Source organism: Leptodactylus fuscus, chromosome 6 (assembly GCF_031893055.1).
Source record: "Leptodactylus fuscus isolate aLepFus1 chromosome 6, aLepFus1.hap2, whole genome shotgun sequence".
Lineage (NCBI taxonomy): Eukaryota > Metazoa > Chordata > Amphibia > Anura > Leptodactylidae > Leptodactylus > Leptodactylus fuscus.
In genome coordinates, this window is record NC_134270.1 from 124,098,949 (window position 1) to 124,116,235 (window position 17,287).

Genomic DNA, 17,287 nt, shown 5'->3' on the forward strand with positions numbered 1-17,287 from the left:
ACAAGACTAAGAATGCCAAATGCTCTAATAATAAATTCCTTAAGATAGTGTCTAGACATCTTTTTACAATCATATACACAAGATAATTATTATTTTCCCAATTTTCTATTTGTCCTCAACGTCCCTTGAAAATATGGCAAACTTCAAAGCCATAGAAAAGAGGCAGGTTTATGTCTTAGTACTAAGATACTAAGCTATAACAATGGGGAATATGCAGACAGCCTGAAGGGGTTTGAGAAAACAAAACCAGGCGAGGAAACTATTTTTACATACAACTTAAATTAATCCAACCTGGATTTATGAGTCGTTTTATGGTAAAAACATTAAGAAAAAAGCATACTACACCCACCGCCATGACAAGTATAAATACGTCCATGCTACAAGGCAGAGCTTTGCAATCTAACAGAAGATTCCTCCGGACTCAACTTCTTGGATCTCACATACTACACCATGTCTTGTCACTGGAAGAGTGGATCTGTCAGAACATCAAGTGGAGGCAGCATCAGTAGCCACAGGGTCAGCACTTTGGCTTTAGACCTGGCTAAAGGATCTGAGCACTTTGCTGTTGGAAACTTCAGTGCAAATGATGGCCTTCTGCATGGAGGAGAGAAGGTGACCATGCAAAATCTTAACGTCCGACTGGCTTCCTACCTGGACAAAGTCAAGGCCTTGGAAAATGCTAATGCTGACCTTGAAGCCAAGATCAAGGAGTGGTACATTAAGCACCAGGCGCAGTCAGTGCCAGCAGATTATAGCAAATACTTTGCCATCATTGAAGATCTCAAGCAAAGGGTAAATGAATGGACCCCAATGTCATTATTTCATATTATAAGGAGCCTTGGAACCAGAGATGACCATCTGTGGACAGATCTGCTTCAGTCAGCTGAGAGTAGGGTTTGGGTTAAAGTGACCATTATGGCATCCTCACTAAAATGCTTACACTAGGTTCACACTAGCATTCGGCAGTCCGTTCTGTGGTTTCCGTCTTCTGCATGCAGAAGACGGAAAGCTGTCAGACCGGGTCCGGCCATGAGCGGTGGTAAGCGTTTCATGCTCTCCACCGCAAAACCGTTTTTTTAATTGGACACAGAGTGCTGCATGTCCGACTCTGTGTCCGAATTTTAAAAAAAACAGTTTTGCGGTGGAGAGCATAAAACACTCACCGCCGCTCACGGCCGGACATCTTTCAAACCCATTCAAATGAATGGGTATGAGAGTCCTGCAGGTTTCCGTATCCTGCCTCTGTTTTGTGCAGAAAAGGGAAACCTGCAGAACGGAGACCGGGCGCAGATGTGAACGAGCCCTTAGTAAGGAGACAACAGGCAATGATCATTGGAGAACAAAGCTAAATAGCATTGTCAGAAAGCCTGATTATCCCAAAGAAGAATTTGTAATTCCTGATATTGGCTAAAATATACTTTTCATAGGTTTGTGTAGGGAATCTCAAATGTATAGCCCTTCAGAGGAGCATGAAGTTTTAGATGTTGTATTTTAATATAATAGAATTTTATATGCATTTATTATCTCATACAAGATTTGGGATTCACTGATTCTTTTTGTCTTCTTCAGATTTTAACAGAAAACATTGAGAATTCCAGAGTTGTTCTTCAGATTGACAATGCCAAGCTGGCAGCAGAAGACTTCAGACTGAAGTAAGTTTTAAAACAGCTCTCAGGTTTAAAACTGGATATTATTCCCATGTATAGACCTAGTTCGAACTAGTTTCAGAAATAGTGGTGTCTCTCTACATGGAGAAATGTTATCGGAATACACTAATTTTGTAGGAATCATGGGGTCTCTTGACTCACCCTTAACACCAGTTATTGGGCTAAGAAGGGTCAGGCATACTAGATTTTGGCATACAATAGCCTTTATTTGGCCAAAATTATCTTATTCATGTTTCTGGCCTGAAACAATTGTCTTTAAGGTGAGTCTATCACCTAGACCAACAATATTCATCTAGCACCATTATGTTACAGCAAGAATAGTGCTCCCAGAGCTGAAGTTCCGCCCCCAGTGCACCAATTGTTTAATTTGCATAAGACTTCAAAGTTGTTTTTCTCTAAATCTACAATAGTGACATACAAAGCTATGTTGTTGAACACTGTATTGTGCTCTGTAATACAGTGGTAGCATTGGAACATGCATGGGAGGTGGTAGACTACCTTGAATAGTATAATTCACCTTTTCTCCAGGTAATAAAGTGAAGTATATATGGTTAAGTATGAATGGGTTTCATACGTAATTCCTTTTTAGGTACGAGAATGAAGCCAGCCTTCATCACACCGTTGAATTAGATATCTGCGGTCTAAGAAAAGTACTAGATGAATTAAACTTTACTAAAGCCAACCTTGGACCTCAAATTGAAAGCCTGAATGATGAAATTGTGTGTCTGAAGAGGAATCACGAAGAGGTACCATAAATGAAATATTACACATTATATCCTTCAGAATGTCATTTTTAGAAACTTAGAAAGCACTTCTTTCATTAACTATTTAATGAATATTTATAAATATTATAATAGCTTCAAATTTTTATTTTATTTTCATTGTAATTTGTTCTGTACCGATATAATGGCCAAATCATACATTTTACAGGTCTACCTTAATTGTATTGGCTTTCATTTAACTTATCTATTACATTGGATGAGAATGGACACAAGCATTTTGGTCTGTAAGAAAAAACATACATATGTAGTGGCATAGCTAAAGGGGTCCCAGCAGTTACAGTTGCAACTGGGTTGCTAGGTCATGGGGACTCGCAGGTTCTATCACCACATTAATGTTGACCAGGCAGAGTGCTTTAGAATCACTCTGCATGGTCATGGAGAGAACTATGCAGCTGTGCAGTTATAGCTGCATTATCCTCTCTATCGTGTTCATTGCAGTCATCTCTATTAACGGTGTATGGAGAAAACAGGTGACAGACAGGACAATGCTGAGGCCTGGACAGATAAAAAAATCTGGATCTTGGGTATACAGCATTAATCCTTCAATTGCCCCACACATACACACGCACTATGAATATTAACATTGACCCCTTCACAGCCTTAGACCACCAGGGATACTGTAAGTAGCTCCCTCACTGCCCTAGACTACCAGGTATGTTGAAATTAACCAATTTACTTCTGTAGACCACAGGTATAACATTAACACTAACATTAATCCCATTATTGCCCTAGTGCACCAGGTATACTGACTTTAATCCCTTCATTGTCCTAAGCCACTAGTTATACAAATATTAACCCCTTCACATCAACCATGAAACCACCAGGGTTTATTAAATTACCCATTCTCTTTTACAATAACCTCTTCACTATAATAGTCTACTGGTTAGATTTACATTAAACCCTTTCTGTTCTAGAAATCCTTACATCAACCCCTATGAGACCAAGGATACTGGAACAAGCCCCCTTACTGGACTAGACCACTAAGGATATACAGTAGACATTAGATGCTTTACTGACCTACATGACCAGGGATGACCAGTGCCCTTTTCTGTACTAGACCTGGATATTGTTTAGTACTGTTTACCTGGATGCTGGTTAACCCTGTGTAGTATAGATAACTGCAATATGATTGCATGTACACACAAGACTTCATGACCATCATAGATCTACAGTACATTGGAAGCAATTTTGCACTGTGTTCTAGAGTGAACATGTATGTATGATTGACCACCATATTGGCTTATAATAGAAAAATGAATGACATGTGGGAGATTCCTTAGATCCTCAGTCTTCAGCGAAGAGACAAGAACGGTTTCCAGTATTCCAGTAGATTTATTCCTCTTTTCTTTTGCTGTGTTAGATTCTTGTACATGGCCGTATAAGGAGTTGCAGAGCTGCAATGCAGTAAACATAATCTTATACTGTATCATATACTAATGTACATCTGAGATCATATGGCTCTTGAAAAAGTTGGTGAATAAATTGGGGCAAAGACCAACATATGTTGTATTGGGAGCTCTTCAGCCCTATAAAAATTGCTGGGGAGAATACAGCACCCCATGATACACTTTGCTCTGTTACACCTGCATATGTTTTACGTCAATTTTCTCCTAGTATTCAGATGCGTACTATTTATGGCTTTGTATAATTGTCTATTTTCCTATTCTGTCCCAGGAAATGAAGGCTTTGAGAGGACAAAAGGGAGATATTAATGTTGAAATGGATGCGGCTCCAGGAACTGACCTTAGCAAACTCCTGAATGACATGAGATCTCAGTATGAAGAAATTGCTGAACAGAACAGAAGGAAAGCTGAACAGTGGTTCAATGAAAAGGTAGATGCTGAATGTAGAAATGTATGGTGAGATCACGTCTCAGAAGTTCCTTCCTACTACATGTTGCTTAACATTGTCCATACGCTTGTAGAGTGCTGAACTGAACAGAGAGATATCTCATACCGGTGAAATGGTTGAGTCCCACAAATCCCAACTCACAGATCTTAGACGTACAGTGCAAGAGCTGGAGATCGAGCTTCAAGCACAACTGGCCATGGTAATTCCACCAAATGTGACTTCTTCTACTGATATTAAAAATACATATAACAAAGTATATATTATATGTCTTCTTCTTGTCCTAACAGAAATCCTCCCTGGAGTGCTCGCTGGCAGAGACAGAGCGATGCTATAGTACACAGTTGGCACAACTGCAGGGTTATGTAGGTAATATTGAAGAACAGTTGAGTCAGGTTCGTGGTGACCTGGAACGTCAGAATGCAGAATATACAGTCCTTCTAGATATCAAGACCCGACTGGAAAGGGAGATTGAGACTTATCGGAGACTACTTGATGGAGAATCGTAAGTGTTCCCTATTGGTTATAAGGAATGAATGGATGAATGGAAGGACTGAATGATGTGATCGATAGATGGAGGGACCCATAAATGATGCTAAAGATATATATTTTGTGACATATGTACATGTATATCCATTGGATCCTTTGGAGACTTTCTTTAGTGAGAAATGTAGGCAAAATGATCTTCTGATTTGTCATAGATACAAGAAGATCACAATGATTTCCAGTTTGGAAATTTCTTCTTAAAATCTGCCAAAGGGTTTTGAGTTCTCTATTAGAGATGAGCGAACACTAAAATGTTCGAGGTTCGAAATTCGATTCGAACAGCCGCTCACTGTTCGAGTGTTCGAATGGGTTTCGAACCCCATTATAGTCTATGGGGAACATATACTCGTTAAGGGGGAAACCCAAATCCGTGTCTGGAGGGTCACCAAGTCCACTATGACACCCCAGGAAATGATACCAACACCCTGGAATGACACTGGGACAGCAGGGGAAGCATGTCTGGGGGCATAAAAGTCACTTTATTTCATGGAAATCCCTGTCAGTTTGCGATTTTCGCAAGCTAACTTTTCCCCATAGAAATGCATTGGCCAGCGCTGATTGGCCAGAGTACGGAATTCGACCAATCAGCGCTGGCTCTGCCGGAGGAGGCGGAGTCTAAGGTCGGACCTGAATGGAGACTGGTGTGGAGCGATCTTAGACTCCGCCTCCTCCAGCAGAGCCAGCGCTGATTGGTCGAGTTCCGTACTCTGGCCAATCAGCACTGGCCAATGCATTCCTATTGGAAAAAGTTTATGTCACAAAAATCACAATTACACACCCGATAGAGCCCCAAAAAGTTATTTTTAATAACATTCCCCCCTAAATAAAGGTTATCCCTAGCTATCCCTGCCTGTACAACTATCCCTGTCTCTTAGTCACAAAGTTCACATTCTCATATGACCCGGATTTGAAATCCACTATTCGTCTAAAATGGAGGTCACCTGATTTCGGCAGCCAATGACTTTTTCTGATTTTTTTCGATGCCTCCGGTGTCGTAGTTCCTGTCCCACCTCCCCTGCGCTGTTATTGGTGCAAAAAAAGCGCCAGGGAAGGTGGGAGGGGAATCGAATTTTTTTGGAGTTTGCCACGTGATGTTCGATTCGAATCGAACACATCGAACAGCCTGATATCCGATCGAACATGTGTTCAATAGAACACTGTTCGCTCATCTCTATTCTCTATGGAGAGTTGATATGAGATCAAAGTCTTTACCAGTATAATTGTACCACATGTATCCCTGACATACATTATCAGAAGATCACTTTTAGATAGACAGATGGTCGACTTACAGGAGTGTCGTTCAATGAGAAACCAGTTGATCAGCGCTCATCTGAATCAGGATCATTACATAGGCCTATGCAATGTGAATGGGGAGGAACCTCTGCTGATCCCACAGTATGATGTGCTACCAATAATATGCATATTTTATCTCAATGAGCTGATCGGCAGCACCATTAGACAGGGCTAGTATTGGAAACAAATCTTCCTAAGAGTGCTCATTACCGATCATAGCCCCAACTATTGACCTATTTAATAGAGACTTTCCCATTTTTCAGTAATGACAATAGCAAAAGCATTTTCTGTTTTCTAGATGGCAGTACAAAGAACCAGTCCCTGTGAAAGGTATGTACATTTTCTTGAATACAATCAAACCTCTCAATAGGGGTTATTGTGAAATGCCCCATGTTACCCCATGTTAGTGTATATGGACTTCTAAAATTGTAGACTGAACAACGCCTTTCTGTGCTATAAACAGGACACAAAGACAGCTCTATCATAAGAAACTGGGAAAATCCATGTATTACATGGTTGTTCAATCATCTGCATTGAATGGCCATCAACAACCTCAACATCAATGTCAGTTGTTTGCCACTGATTTTGGTAAAGCCACAGTAGCTTGGTGCAAGATTGTGTTCATCAGACCCCACTCCTTGCGTCAGAATGAAGAACAGCCATGTAACAGAGACGCTTGCTCTAGTAGACATAGTTTGTTCCTGTATGCCTAGATGGGACCTCCATTGGTGAGAACAGTTGATTGAACAGGGTGAAAGAAGGAGTCAACTTTATTTAGAAAATGGATGTCCTCTGAATGTTGTAGTTGACCATCAGGTGACTACATGGCGTTGTATACAGAGTATCTGTCTGTATCCAGTATACCATCTCATACACATTTCTTGGTCCACTTTACATTGGCAGCACTTACTAATTTAGATTCTGAAATCTTATTTGGTGCCACCTGATTTGGTGACCAACATAACATAACATTATATTCTTTTTCAGAACCAAACAAGACCCGGAAAGTCACAACTATAGTAGAAGAAGTAGTCAATGGCAAGATTGTGTCCCAGAAAGTGAATGCAACAGAAGAGAAGCTATAATAACCAAGTACAGAACTGCAAAGCAATACTCTGCACCAGTCCTTAATATTGGCCTGCGAATGCTTTTGTAACCCACTTAATCCATGCAACAGGGAATTGGGCGCATCTATATTCTATGAAAACTCAATAAAGTTTATCTTGCAATTTACATCTGTCAGTTCTTATAAAATATCTACACATTACATTGATGAATATTATAAGTAGTATCTAAAATCATATTTTGCTGTCTGCCCTGCGCAAGATGTTCCTGTCCACAGTATTACAGGAATAAAAGGATGGGTGCAGCACTGTCATGGAAAAAAGTACCTGGAACATTTACACTGGCTAATGCTTTTGGCTGATTTCTGCATTGCCTCTCTATTACTAAGGCTAGGGTCACACCTACGCCTGTCTTGTGTTTGAGGTTTCCGTCCCCAAACCTGCTTAAAAAATGCATAGAGAAAAGACCTACAAGCAGGACTTTTCTCTCCACATTTTTCAGGTGGAAACCCAGTGGACCCCATTATAGTCTAAGGGTCCGCGTGTAACTGCTTTTTAAGTGGGTTAGGTTTATTTTTTCGGGTCCCGAAGAACAGTAACCCAGTTGCAGGTGTGAACCTAGCATTAGATCTGCTCTGTCTAAAATGCCTGCTTGTTGTTATACAAGATCAGAGCTCGGTGGACATTCCCTGTATACTGTATGGTTTCTGCCTTTCCTTTTTCATAGCACTAGCCCATGTACCTATGCCTTAACCCCCCTCACTTGGACATGTCTGAAAGCTATTATTTCTTTGAGAAAAGTTCAGACATCTACTCATTGTGTAAATACCAATAACTTGTACTTATCACAGATGCCCCTACTGAGCAAAAAGTAATAAAGCATGGCTGCAGGATGACAATATCCAGGGATCGTTTGCATTTCAGGGTTCTGGTAAAGCTGGGTAGCATAGCAAGTGAAGCTGTGATAGGGGATACTAAATGCTACACTTATTTATTTGCAGATTGTGAGTCCCACATAGGGCTCACAACGTGCATTTTTTCCCTATCAGTATATCTTTGGAATATGGGATAGAAATCCATGCAAACACAGGGAGAACATACAAACTCCTTGCAGATGGTTTTCTGCCCTTGGCGGGAATTGAACACCAGGACTCCAGTGCTACAAGGCTGCAGTGCTAACCACTGAGCCACCGTGTGGCCCCTAAATACTACATTTATGTAAATGAATTCCATGCTTGGCACATAATTGTGAGAAAACCCTTTGAAAGCCAATATAGATTTTACAGCTATTTTAGCACAACGATAACAAGGATTTGTCACTTTCATCCCAATCTCCGAGTTAAAATAGAAGACTTTGCGGTATATATTATAGTATACAGAGTGATGAGGACTGGGATGTATAGTAATACTCCATTTTATCTCTCTGTTGAATCTGACTATAGTACTGGGAAAAACAATTCATATGACAGAATCTCTGGAGGATCTAAAGCCTATGATTTATGTTTTCGTAGTTATAATTGACATGCTGCGATTTACAAAACCAAAACGGTTTTGGAAATTACAGCATGTCCACTGCATGTATTTTTCTAAGTGTGGTTGGGATTCATTAGAATGCAGTGACTTTAAAACATTGCGTTTTTTCTGTGGTGTTTTTTTTTCTCAGCTTATATATTTGTGATCAGTGGAGTCCACACTCTGTGGCCCCTGCCAATCAGCACGGTGGAGTGGTCATGGTGTTACTGTGCGCACCACATCCCTGATCAGTCCTCGCATGAATATAGCAGACTATAAGTCCATTCTATATTTTATACCTGTGTATAGCCAAAGAGAACTATATTTTTAGTAGAGTTTACTGAGTTTAAAAGAAAAATATCATAAAACGATTAACTCCATAGACAAGTGCCCATAACATGCCTGACTAGATGAGTCTTTAAGGAGAGCCTTTTATCATATCCACCAACTCCAGCTCTTTGTTTGCTCCCGCCACGAACCGTTCACCTGACACTAGACTGCAGAATTCTGTGACAATACCAGAGAATGCTGAGGACTAGAGAAAAAATGGCATCTGCGCCAGAACAAGCAGAGGAGCATTTATTGGAGACCAATTTAAAAGTTTCACTATATGAAATTATTTCAACTATTTCATTAAATTTAGTAATGTTATAATATATTTAAACAAAGAACCAAGAAAAGGGTATTAGGTTTATAAGACCTATATGTATTATAATAACACACTTCTTCTGATACGTAGTAAAATTTTTACAGACGGCCTATAGTGATTTGGGTGGTAGATGCTCCTGGAGAATTGTCCCTTCTACACTGACTTTAATATAGCTCTGTATATAGGAAAAGACAACCAAATTCTCCAAATACAGACTTATAGATAAACAGAATTATGGCCTGTCATGAATTAAACCAAAATACACACTTCAAATAATCCAATATGTCCAGGACATGTGTTAAGATAGAGTATTAGGCCGTGTTCACACGGAGTATTCTGGCTCGTCATTTGGTACGTAGACGCCGCAGGAAGATTTGCGGGCCGTATACGCTCCCATTGTTTTCAATGGGAGCCGTACCGTACACGCGGCGCAATTTTGCGGCCGTGATTTTGCAGCGTCTACGTACCAAATGACGAGTCAGAATACTCCGTGTGAACTTACCCTTACATGGTTTTAGCAACCATTGAAAATATCGATTTGTATACAAGACTAGTCATAGGCTGGCTGGTGCCCTAGATCAGTGGTTCTGAAGGTGGGGGGTTCACACCTACAAACTACTATTATACTCTGTGGTCTCTTCAAACCCTCCAAGTATAATTAGCACAGGCCCGAGGAGGTGAATAAACATAACTAACAGTATTACTTACCTCTTCTAGGCTCCAGTGCTCTTCGGCCTCCATCAGGTGATTAGGCCTTAGCGTTTCCATGGATAATGTGATGTTCAGAGGCACAGCGTCATAGTGTCCCTGATGTCATACTCTACCAAAGTATAATAGTAGTTTGTGGATGACGAACCCCCAAACTTTCGGGTTCGGCCAAATTGTTAGAAAATCCCTATGTATGTAGGATTTTTATTTTATTAATGTAAGGGCTATTATTCTGTCACATGGATCTCTGGCATAAATAAATGGGGGGTTGCACATTTTCTTAACAGCCTGAGGTCCATGGTCCCCTTAAGCCGCCCTGGTGTTAAGTAATGAATGTCATTATATGTGGGGGCACTGTGGAGGTCAATTGTAACATCTCTGCCTGTTCGGGCCTCTGCGCCACCCTCTGCTCGCATGCTGCGGCGCCGGAGGCGTGTGCAGTTTGACAATCTGCTTAAGGTTTTTAGTTGCACTGTGTGAACACGGCTCTGTCCTTAATTGGATTTGCACCACACCCGTCTTCTGCCAAGGTTACCTCTGTTCATTAAGTGGTTAATCTGTCTTGCCTGTGATTGACAGCTTTCCTTCCTATCAGGTTCTGGGCGGGTTCTTCCTTCCCTATTTAGTCTTGGCTCACAGTCACACTGGTGCTGGTTATTGCCTCTAGCTTTCTGGTATCGCTTGCTGTTATTTACTTGTATACTGATCCTTGACCTCTGGCTTTCCTACTGACTATTCTCTTGACTCCGTTTTGGCACTGCATCGCTCTCTTGTTACCGAACCCTGGCTACCTGACCTCCCTTTGTTGTTGTGCGTCTTGTCTGCGTTTTGTGTTTCACGTATTCAGGGAGGGTTTGTCCTCGTGGTTGTCGCCTATCACCTAGGATAGGGTTTGGCAATAGGAAGGGAAAGTGGGGGGCTTCAGTTTAGGGCTCACTGTCCCTTGTGCCCCTCCCTCCAGGGTTCACCAGCAGCTTCTGGGGAATTATCATCTGCTATTCCCTAACAGAATAACCGGCCTGCAACCTACATCCATTGCTTCCCTACAGATAAGCATGGATCCTATCCAGTGCTTTGCAGCCAAGTTGGAGGGATTGACAGGCCTGGTAGCTGAACTTGCTAAACAGGTTCAGACCCTAACTGAGGCTGCTGCACCATCCCCAGCTGTTTTGGCACCTTATAAGGTCAAGATGCTACTCCCAGACCGTTTTTCAGGGGACCGTGCAAAATTTGAAACTTTCAGGGAGTCTTGTCGCCTGTACTTCCGTGTTAATCCACATGCTACTCAGGCCCAAATGGTGGGAGTGGTTATATCTCTTTTACAGGGGGACCCACAAGCTTGGGCCCTTAAACTCCCTGCTGAGGCTGAGGAGTGGGTTGATCTGGAAAAAATTTTTAAGTCCCTGGGCTCTATTTATGCTGAACCAGACCACATTGCGCTTGCGGAAACTCTACTCCTCACCATGCGGCAGGGCAAACGCTCTGCAGAGGAGTATTGCTCTGAGTTCCGTAGGTACAGTGTAACCGCAGGTTGGTGTGAGTCCGCGCTAAAGGCTCACTTTAAGCAGGGCTTGTGTGATCGTGTTAAAGAGCTCTGGGTTGGTCACCCAGATCCCCCGACTCTTGAGAAGGCCATGACTTTGGCGGTCCGTATTGACCGCAAGATCCGAGAGAATTTAAAAGAGAGAGTAGGGTCTGTTGCCTCCAAGTTTTCTGTCTCTTCCTCTCTCTCCTCTGATAAACCTACTTTTCCTCCCGTCACTTCTGGTGAGGAACCCATGCAACTGGGAGCTGTGGACGCCAGAACACGACGAGAACATCGTCTCAGGAATAACCTGTGCCTGTACTGTGGTTCCTCTGGTCATGTCATCCGAGACTGCTTGATCAGACCCTTGTCACCTGCACAAAGACTTCAGTGCCTGAGTGGTAATCGGAAGAACCACTCAGGCAACCAGGTATTTGGTGGAAATAACAATAAGATGTTGTTATCTGTGTCTTTGTCCTCTGGGGACAGATCTGTTTCTGGCAAGGCCCTAGTTGACTCTGGGTCTGCAGCAAATTTTATTAAATATTCAGTTGTGGAATCTTTGGGCATTGAGCTTTTGCCACTGGACTCGCCTATGTCTGTTGCTGGAGCAGATTCTACTCCACTGGCCAGGGGTAAAGTCAGTTTTAAAACCCCCTTGATCTCTTTGCAAGTGGGTTCTTCACATTCAGAGGTCATAAGCCTTTTTGTTATGGAGAATCTCTCTGCTGATGTTATTTTGGGGTTCCCCTGGCTGAAGCTCCATAACCCTATTTTTGATTGGGGTAAAAAGGAGTTGGTAAAGTGGGGAGATCAGTGCTCATCCCACTGTATTGCTTTACATTCTGTTGATTGTGTCAGTGAGGAGAAGGTCTCAGCTACTAAAAGTTGGGAACGCTCCTCTGGTATTAAAACCTGGTGGTATCAGAAGCGCCAGGTGAATAAAAAATGTTTGCCTGGTTCTCAAGTGTCTGTGGTTCAAGCAGAACCAAAAAACAAGGTGGGAAAACTCAGAATCCCTCTAGAACTGGTTTGTCTGGTGAGGGTCCGGTGGCCCCTCATAAAAGGGGGGGTACTGTAACATCTCTGCCTGTTTGGGCCTCTGCGCCACCCTCTGCTCGCATGCTGCGGCGCCGGAGGCGTGTGCAGTTTGACAATCTGCTTAAGGTTTTTAGTTGCACTGTGTGAACACGGCTCTGTCCTTAATTGGATTTGCACCACACCCATCTTCTGCCAAGGTTACCTCTGTTCATTAAGTGGTTAATCTGTCTTGCCTGTGATTGACAGCTTTTCTTCCTGTCAGGTTCTGGGCGGGTTCTTCCTTCCCTATTTAGTCTTGGCTCACAGTCACACTGGTGCCGGTTATTGCCTCTAGCTTTCTGGTATCTCTTGCTGTTATTTACTTGTATACTGATCCTTGACCTCTGGCTTTCCTACTGACTATTCTCTTGACTCCGTTTTGGCACTGCATCGCTCTCTTGTTACCGAACCCTGGCTACCTGACCTCCCTTTGTTGTTGTGCGTCTTGTCTGCGTTTTGTGTTTCACGTATTCAGGGAGGGTTTGTCCTCGTGGTTGTCGCCTATCACCTAGGATAGGGTCTGGCAATAGGAAGGGAAAGTGGGGGGCTTCAGTTTAGGGCTCACTGTCCCTTGTGCCCCTCCCTCCAGGGTTCACCAGCAGCTTCTGGGGAATTATCATCTGCTATTCCCTAACATCAATATTGTACATGTGGAGCACTGAAGTGTGTGAGCCATTACATAATTGTTAGCGAAGATTCCAAAGGAAGCCTAATTATATTAACATTTATAAAGTAATGGCAACTTTGGGGGAACTCGGTTGTGACTATGGGATACTTCTAGGGTTGAGCGATCGGGTTCGGAAAAGATCGGATTCCGATCGGCAATAGAGTAAATTTCACGATCGCAATCAGAATTCTGATCCCGATGTTTTCCAGCAGGATCGAGGTCAGAGGTTATCTCAAGATCAGCTCAACCCTATTCATGTATATATCATTAATAGGGTTGAGTGATCAGGAAAAATCGGATCTTGATCGGCGATCAAGCAAATTTCATGATCGGGATCAGCTGGAAAATGATTGGAAATTGGATTTGAAAATCGATCCTGAAATCTCAAGATCGGCTCAACCCTAGATACTTTACTTGAAAAGATTGAAAACTACTTCCCTAGATAATACCACTTACTAATGTCCCCTTATGTTGTACAATGCACTTTCAGGCACATGTCTAAATAATACTGTGTAAATCAATAAACTAGTGGATGTAGATGCATCCTGCACATATGACTTTTCATAGATTGAAGCATGAAGAGCGGATCAGGGTGCAAAGTCTGGGTGACCAGGCCGGCACTGCCCATATTATTCCCTTGCGTAATGAAATGCCCCAAAGTCTCTAAAACCAGCAGTGACTGTATATAATATAAAAATGGCATTTGGTGAAGTACATGAATGACTTCCAATCATAAATATGTGCTGATAAATATAATATATATATAATATATAATATATTATATTTCACAGACATAAAATTGACAGTTTTGCGACTATAATTCCGCCCTGACATTAAGTCCACTCACAATAAGTAATTCCTGTGGTATGTAGATCTCAGCCCTGGTTTAGCTGTGCATCTTACTGTCACTTACAAGTGACAAGTTTATAAGGGAGTTTATAATCATTATCCCTTAACTAATCCCACTGGGAAGGAAATGCTGAAGAGTTTATTGGATTACTAATAAGATCCAAATTACCTCTCATAATGAACCGTCTCATCTGTAATTTTAAGCCATAAACCAAAAAAAATACTGTCATCCTACCAAGTTTGCAGCTCATGCTTGCAGAGATTCTACTCATCCCTCTAAACAGTCATTCTAACCATAGGGCAAATGGTGCACTTGCACTGGGCTCTGTGGCAGCAGGGGCCCTCTAGGGTCAGCAGGACAGTCCTCCGGGAGCAGAAGAGTTGTGTACAATGCTGAAGCAGGAAGCCGTCCATATCCTGCTTCAACATTTGGCCGCTGTCTCTGCCCCTGGTGTCTTGGGAGCAATAGGTGTGATGTAGTGATATCACTTAGATTGTGCCCATTGCCCCTGAAGCCTCTGGGGGCCAAGACAGAAGACAACGGGGGAACAGGGAAAGGTGAGTATTATTTTTTTAGTTTAATATATGTTGTGACGGTAACTGAAAGGAGACATGAAACTGTAAGGACAACTAGGAAGGGGAATTGAAACAGTAGACTGGTTAATGTCTGTTAAGGAGTGATGCCCCTGCAAGGGTATTTGATTGTGTGATGGGCTACTGAGGGACAATATATTGTATGGGGCAGTGCCCAACCTTTTTCGGCCTGGGGGCCATAAAAATTTCCGACACTTCCATTTCACCAGAGCACAAATGTTGAGCCGCACAGAACCACTCACGTTACTACCAAAAGGAAATTGCCAAAAATGCAGATAAGGTGCCTTGAATGATTCATACACATCATACACTACCAAGCAGAACACCGAATGACGACATGCCTAGTCAGTCCCTCACGCTTTGTCCATCCCATCCAATTATAAGCCAGGAATCCATTTATCCCTGTGGAATGTGGCGGCCCTCATTCTCAAATACATGTTTTCTCTCAAGATGAAAATGAACATGAATATTAGAATACCACAGAATGAAATCCATCGATGAGAGATGCCCTACCGTAGCAATAGATACTTTTTCTTCCTTTTTTTTTTTTTTTTTATTAACATGCCGAATTCCTGCACTGTGGGCAGAAGTTTCGAGGGGCCGGATAGCGAGTCATGTCTGTCTAAGCGGTGGTGATGGGAGGGGGCATTTCAGAGCGCACCATCAGCGTTTCAGTGGTATTTATAAAAACCCCAATGTTAGAGGACATGAAAGTCCCTCTTTAAAGTACTCTGTTACCAGGAAAGTACATCAAACCAGTCACAGTGTATTGTAATATCGTGGGAAAACGGGGAAGGGGAAAACACAGCCCAAACGAAAACTCAAAAATCACTCCAATTCATATGAAATGTTCAATATCCAAAAGACTCACGGTTCTGCATCAGGTGCACGGACAAGTAGACCCCGTCGGGTTGGAGTATTCACATGAAAAAATAGTTGGAAGTCCAGCAGCCACATTAAAATCAAAAAATCTTTATTTCATCCCAAATAAAAAACAAATGTACTAGGCAGAAGGCAATCCCTGCACAAGATGTAGAACGGATCAGCCGACGCCAGCTGATCCATTCTACATCTTGTGACATTATGCTGACCACCCTCATACTTATAGATATTCCAACAAATGCATAATTTGCTTGACAAAAATGTTTTTAGAAATATACCAATGAGGCTCAAGATTCAGAGATTCCGAGGGCTCAGGCAGGAAAATCTCAGGAATATGTGCTCAGTGGTAAACCCATGACCACTTTAACCATAGAGCCAACAGTGCACTTGCACTGGGCCCTATGGTAGTGGGGGGACCCTTGGGACAGCGGGACAGTCCTAACATTTGCTGTCCATGGCATTGGGTCTGAGCTACCCCAACTCATTGGCACCTCTGGAAACCAATGAGTTGAAGTCAGTGATGAAGTAGAGAACCGTCTACTTCCTTCTTCATCATCCAGCCACTTTTTTTGCTCCTGGTGTTCTGGGAGCAGGAGGCACGATGTAGTGGCATCACTTAAATTGCATCTGTTGCTCCAGAGAGAAAAGTGAACGGGGAGACAGGGAAAGGTGAATATTAAGGTTTGTTTTGGGTTTTGTTTATATAAACAGTAAGGGACACAAAACTATGGAGGCAACCTCAGAGGGCAGGAGACATAGAACTGTGGCGGCAACTGGGGGGGTGGGGGTGGAACTCATGAGCATATTATTCGATCCCATGGTAGGTAGCTGGAACTTGTCGAAGACGGTTGGAAACTATGGTACCTCTATTCTCCATCTCCGTGATGTCAGTGACAGACATAACCTATCATTGGAGGCACTGACTGTGACTAGGGCTTATTTTTGGAGTTTGGCTTATAGTTCAAGCTCACTCCAAAAACCCTACAAAATCAAGCTAGGGCTTAGTTTTGGAGAAATGGGGTATAAAGTAAAAATGTAAAAAAAAGTAGAACATTAAGAATAAAGTGTTTAACTAGCTGCCTAGATTATGAGAATGAAAAAAATAATGACAATGGATTACACAAAGAGCCAGTAAAAACCATATGATCCCAGCAGCTTACTCTGCAGACGTTCTTTCAAGAATACATGAGACTGCTTCTTACATATTAGCAGGTTAAAAGCTTATCAATGAAAAAGGTTCTTTTAGGCCGGGGTCGCACTGGCCGTACACACAGTTGGCTAGTTGCTGTATACTTTCTGGCATCCAAAGATGTAACAAGAAAGTACAAAGCTTGTAGCAGGCTCTCCAACTATGTTTCTTGCTTATAGTACTGATTACCTCATATTGGGAAGAGATGCCTTATGGGCTCCATACACCCTCTGCACCTCCTCAAGTTAAGCCCCTGCTGGCGTGCAACCCACTGTATTATACAGCAAGTTAGCTCATCCACATTCTGTGAAAAAAAACAAAAGCACCCACAACATGTCAATTTTTGCTGCAGGTTTTAGTGGTGGCTTTCAACTTATGTAATACAAAGCCTGAAATCGGTGGGAAAACACAATTCCTGTTAAATTCCATTGG

General features: G+C 42.2%; 1 protein-coding gene across 1 annotated transcript; it reads left to right on the top strand.

Annotated features, from left to right (window-relative positions):
- Positions 1-410: 410 nt before the first annotated feature.
- Positions 411-7,318, top strand: LOC142209374 (keratin, type I cytoskeletal 17-like). Its single transcript, XM_075278348.1, has 8 exons — positions 411-792; positions 1,570-1,652; positions 2,257-2,413; positions 4,124-4,282; positions 4,374-4,499; positions 4,588-4,802; positions 6,435-6,466; positions 7,124-7,318. The coding sequence occupies exons 1-8, from the start codon at positions 451-453 to the stop codon at positions 7,219-7,221; spliced, it is 1,212 nt and encodes a 403-aa protein (XP_075134449.1). The 5' UTR covers positions 411-450; the 3' UTR covers positions 7,222-7,318.
- The last annotated feature ends 9,969 nt before the right edge of the window (positions 7,319-17,287 follow it).